At 44.0% G+C, this 4,736-nt stretch overlaps 1 protein-coding gene across 1 annotated transcript; it reads left to right on the top strand.

The window, feature by feature from the left end:
- The first annotated feature begins 250 nt into the window (after positions 1-250).
- On the top strand, positions 251-4,727 carry maff (v-maf avian musculoaponeurotic fibrosarcoma oncogene homolog F). Its single transcript, XM_013913068.1, has 3 exons — positions 251-681; positions 3,158-3,251; positions 3,428-4,727. Exons 1-3 carry the CDS (start codon positions 593-595, stop codon positions 3,869-3,871), a joined length of 627 nt encoding a protein of 208 aa, XP_013768522.1. The 5' UTR covers positions 251-592; the 3' UTR covers positions 3,872-4,727.
- Positions 4,728-4,736: the final 9 nt, after the last annotated feature.

Raw genomic sequence — 4,736 nt, 5'->3', positions numbered from 1 at the left:
TTTTAAAGAGCTAAAACAAAGAAAGTTCTTATGTCAACCAATGACTAACAGTATTTCTTTAAAGTTTGGAAATCAAAGCAATTTCAAATTGCTTTTTATGTTAAAGTTTTTTAACGCAATTATGCTTCTCCGCATGTTTTCCAGTAGGGGGCGGTAATGTCCCTACAAACGGAGGGATCAGTAATCTTTAAATTGGACCCAGAAGAAGACGCATTTGACCTTTTATTATTACTATTATTAGGTAGCTAAGAGGGCGGTGTTTCGGGGAAAAGACGCTCGTAGAAATTCCTCCTAACTATAAGTTATAGCTTTTGATAAGTTGGGTTTTAGCTGAAGTAGTTTCTTATTATTGTTGAATTCTGCTGGATTTTTCATCTTCTGCGTCGTTGGGCTGGACAGTGTTAGGAAAGGCGGACTCTGAATCCTCTCCCAGGGTGTTATGTCTTTCCAGAGTAGCTGGGGGATGGTCATGGAAAAGTTCTGGGATTCAGGGATTCCTTGTTTACATCCTCCCGGAGTACGTCTCGGGGGCGGGCTTGGCTCCGCCCTCATTCTTTAGCCCTGACGTCATTGTCGCTTGTGTTTTTTATGAATGAAAGAATCCAACCTCAGAGAGCAGCGGAGTAATTCCGGGAAAAGGCGGACTGACATTTTGTCGCCGGAGTTGCGTCGAGCCATCAGGTAAACCATTACTTTTTTATAAAAATACTAAACATTAAAATGTTTAGCCGGTATTCGTGGTAACAGCTGAGCACTAGAGGAATGGTATCTGCCGGGGGACGTGCCAGCCAGGGTAACCAACCAAGGACAAATGAGCAGTCAGCAGCTGGCTTTAATCTCCTTTAGCCTGTCACTAACCGTTTATGCTAGTTGCTAACAGTTCATACTAGCATGTTTAAGATGATACGAATAATTTGGCCCCGCTTTGCATATTTCTGTCTATATTTCGGCTAGACTGACACCCAGAGGGGGTTATCACTTCCTTATTTCATAAGTGTGCTTAAATACAATTTAAATGGATTAAAGTCTAGATGTCGGAAGAGGCTCTAATGATAGCTGTTTACTATAGCGCACATTTGCCCTACGGTGTCCAGCCCCGCTCTTTAAGGGTAAGGCTAGATGCTAACTGGAGCTAGATAAATAAATAAATATAGGTCCCAGGCCTGGCTTGTATTTTCCACTCGGTATTTAATCGTTGTATATTAAGTATTGAAGATAGACGGGAGTGGAATTTCTGAAATCGTGCTATAGCTTGCGTTTAGCAGTGTTGCGTTGACTTGTTGCTTTCCACTTAAGACAAAAAAACAAAAACTACTATGTCCTCCAACTGGGTATTTATAGTATGGCATAAATGTGGATATCCTGTGTTGTTTGGACTGACCGAGAAAGACGCGGTCACCCCTGGTTTTCCTATATTTGTACTGACCGGCAGTCTTGGTGGAGCTGAGCAAGAGCTTTATTGCTGAATCACCCTGACTTTACGAAACGGCGGTCTCCTCGGTTTACAGCCGGAGTCCGACGGCTGGTTGGACAACCGCTGTTGCTGCAACCTCTACTTCCTACGCATTTCGGGAAATGCTGTTTATTGTCCGGCCATAACAGCCTTTTTTATTTAGCTTATTTAGTTTTACCATCCAGTGTGCCTGAGTTGGAGGCCCATGCAGCAAGTTATTGTTTTATTTATTATAACTACGCATTCATAGAAAATGGGATTCCCCCCAGAGTGAAAGAGATCAAACGTGACATTTTAACTCGAATGACCCTTTTTGGTTATGTTTTGTTTGTGGTTCACTTGTTGGAAATGTAAGTCGTCTCCTGTAAAGTCTAAGCACATCAGCAGTCTTCTTTTTATAGTCATTAAGGCACCAGGTCTGTATCTTTTATGCCTAATTTATAGAGGAAAAGTTACAATATAACTGGGGTTTCTAAAATTGTTGTGACACAATTTAAATAAAGTTGTGAATGTCTTTTAAATAATTAAAATGAACACACTGCTTTTTTGTGATTTGCGATTTTCAAGAGAAAAAAGGTTGTTAGGGATCAGTCTGGGTCTCAGGAAGAAAAATAAAGAAAGAGATGACTGCACTCATCTCTTAGCTCATCAGAGACGCTGCTAAAAGGTCAACCTTAAAGTAAGCGGTGAGCGCTCTGTCATGACATGCAGCTTTCTGTGTTTACTTTGTTTTTTCTCAACCCTTCTGGACTACAGCGTGAGAGCAGCACAGGGAAAGAACATTCGCCATAAGGAGAAAATCCAGTGTTGCAATAAATGAGAAAGTTAACAGAGTGAATTTGCAGAAGTAAGATGGGGAAAATCCCCATGGTTTGCATGATGTCAGAGTGAAATTTGGTGGTCTTCATTAAACATTATCATACAAAAAGTTTTAGCAGTATAGCTGGCCCAGAGTACCTTCATGTCAACAGACCACTTGGCCATTTGTATCCTTTACTTTCACATTAGGATCTGGGTGAAGGAAAGACAAAAAAAAAGATGTCTCCAGCTGAAGTGCTGAGTGAGGGTTTTTTTGTTTTGTTTTGTTTTTTAAATAAGCAACCGAGGAGTGACTAAGGTGGGGGAAGAAGTTGAAGTTGGCCCATTTAGGTTAGACTTTAATCCCACGCTGTGGCATTTGAGAGGCGTGTAGCAGTCCTGATAAGAGTCTGTGTGAAACCTGTGCTTCTTAGGTAGACTCTTTAAGACATATTTATTTTTAAATCAAGTATTGTAATTTTTCAAGTTTAACTGTTTAAAATGAGTCCCTTTTAAAAACCACGTATTCAAGTTTTTGGTTTTTTGTAAAACCAAGGGCTCGAACCGTTGGTGTTGTGCTGACAAGAGGAAGTGCTCAGGGAATTGGTTAGGACACCTGCTTTGAGCAACCAAAGGGCAGCCACATGATAACTTCCTCCTGATAATTCCAGCTAACAGAGAAAGGCATGTCACTTTCAAAACCTCCCCTGTCTTTCACATGAAACCACAAATTATAATGAGACGGCGTGCTTTGGAGAAGCACGAAAGATCTGCAGGTTCTCCTTTTTCTTCAGTAGTGCATGACTGCATGTCTTGTGAGCGGATGGTGAATGTCAGGCAGGCTATGAACCAAAAATGCACAGTGTCCCACATTTCATGTGATGTTGTTTGTGTTTGTTTCTTCAGATTGTGTGTATCTGGTTTTACTGGTGCTTGGGGAGGGGAAAAAAACAAAGACAACTGGACCATGACGACAGAAAGAAACAGCAAAGCTCTGAAGGTAAAACACCGCCAGACTTAAAACCGAGTCATGGGGAGGGGGCGGTTGTTTTGTTTTTCAAGAGAGAAAACTGTCATTTTGAAAAAAGGAAGAAGAAAAGAAAGTATGTTTTTCTTTCTCATTCTTCCTTCTTTAAATGCTTCCTCTCTTCCTGTTTCCTCCTGTTTTTACTTCAGGTGAAGCAGGAATGCGGCGAGAACGTGCCCTTCCTGTCGGACAGCGAACTAATGTCCCTGTCGGTGCGAGAGCTGAATCTCCACCTGCGTGGCCTCTCCCGCGACGATATTCAGAAGCTGAAGCAGCGGCGTCGCACCTTAAAGAACAGGGGATATGCCGCCAGCTGCCGGGTCAAGCGGGTGTCTCAGCGAGAGGCCCTGGAGCAGCAGAAGATGGAGCTGCAGAGAGAGGTGGAGAGGCTCGGAGCCGAGAACGCCGGCATGAGGAAGGAGCTGGAGGGGCTCAGCGCACGCCTGGCTGCGCTTCAGAGATTCGCCAGGGGTCTGGAAGCGGGAGGAGGCAGCCTGCTGGCGACGGCCCCTCGTCTCAACACCGCCTCGGTCATCACCATCGTCAAGAGTCCGCAGCAGCCTCAGCCACAGAGGGAGCACGAGCTATCCTAGAAGGAGATGCTGAAACCAGACTGGGGTTTGGGATTCGGGGTGGGGACGGGGAAGCCTGCAATGCAAACACGCACACATCTGCGGGCCTTAATACTCACGCAGGCAGGAGAGCAGGATGACTTGTAATAATAGGAAAATACTAAGCGCCTTGTTCACATTACAATTGACAGAAATCCGATCACAGCTACGATCACCTTTCTAACAAACAAGAAAACAGAGACGGGTTCAGTACTGTAGTTTTGATAGAGATGTCCTCTGATGATCCTCCATGAAACAGCAGTCTGGTCAAGTAAGATTTACTCAGTGATCTTTTTTTCTTTTTTCTTGAAGCACTCGAAGTTTCAAATTCTGTTTAATGTGAACAAGGCGTCGCACATATTTATGCACAAAAAAACCCTCACAGTCTTTCCCTTGAGCTACACGGGGACTCTGACTGAAGCCCAACCAAGCCAAACAGGGTTGCTGAGCACCTTTAGTCCTCAGCAAACCCCCACAGCGAGGCTGGTGTAGCCTGATTATGCTACTTAAAGGCTGGGGTGCCTTTCTGCTTCCGTTTATGGCACCTGACCAACAGCAAAATGCTAGGGTGGAGCTTCCTCGGTCTCCATAATGCCTTCTAGTCTGAAATCACTAGCTTGGCTCAGCCTCGTGTTCCCACCCCCCCTGTATTTTTTTCCTTTTATTCCCTCTCAATGCAGTTTCTCACCCTTTATGTCACTTTATGTGCCGGTGGGATAATCGAATCTGTTTTCGCCTCCTTCCATTGATGGCTCTCTAGCTGCTTTAGTCATGAGACTTTTGGGAGCAGAAACGGTCAGAGAAATGCTGCCTGAGTGCATTGTGAATTTCTCTAAGTTGTGCGATT

Source organism: Pundamilia nyererei, unplaced genomic scaffold (genome assembly GCF_000239375.1).
Source record: "Pundamilia nyererei isolate P.nyererei 1_Seehausen unplaced genomic scaffold, PunNye1.0 scaffold00005, whole genome shotgun sequence".
In the NCBI taxonomy this organism is placed as follows: Eukaryota; Metazoa; Chordata; class Actinopteri; order Cichliformes; family Cichlidae; genus Pundamilia; species Pundamilia nyererei.
The sequence above is the reverse complement of the archived record's forward strand: the minus strand, read 5'-3'. Positions and strand labels throughout refer to the sequence as shown.

Coding starts and splice junctions, on each gene's coding strand:
- maff (XM_013913068.1), top strand. CDS start 593: ATGAAAGAATCCAACCTCAGAGAGCAGCGGAGTAATTCCGGGAAAAGG. Junction 682..3,157: donor GAGTTGCGTCGAGCCATCAG/GTAAACCATTAC, acceptor TTGTTTCTTCAG/ATTGTGTGTATCTGGTTTTA. Junction 3,252..3,427: donor GAAACAGCAAAGCTCTGAAG/GTAAAACACCGC, acceptor TTTTTACTTCAG/GTGAAGCAGGAATGCGGCGA.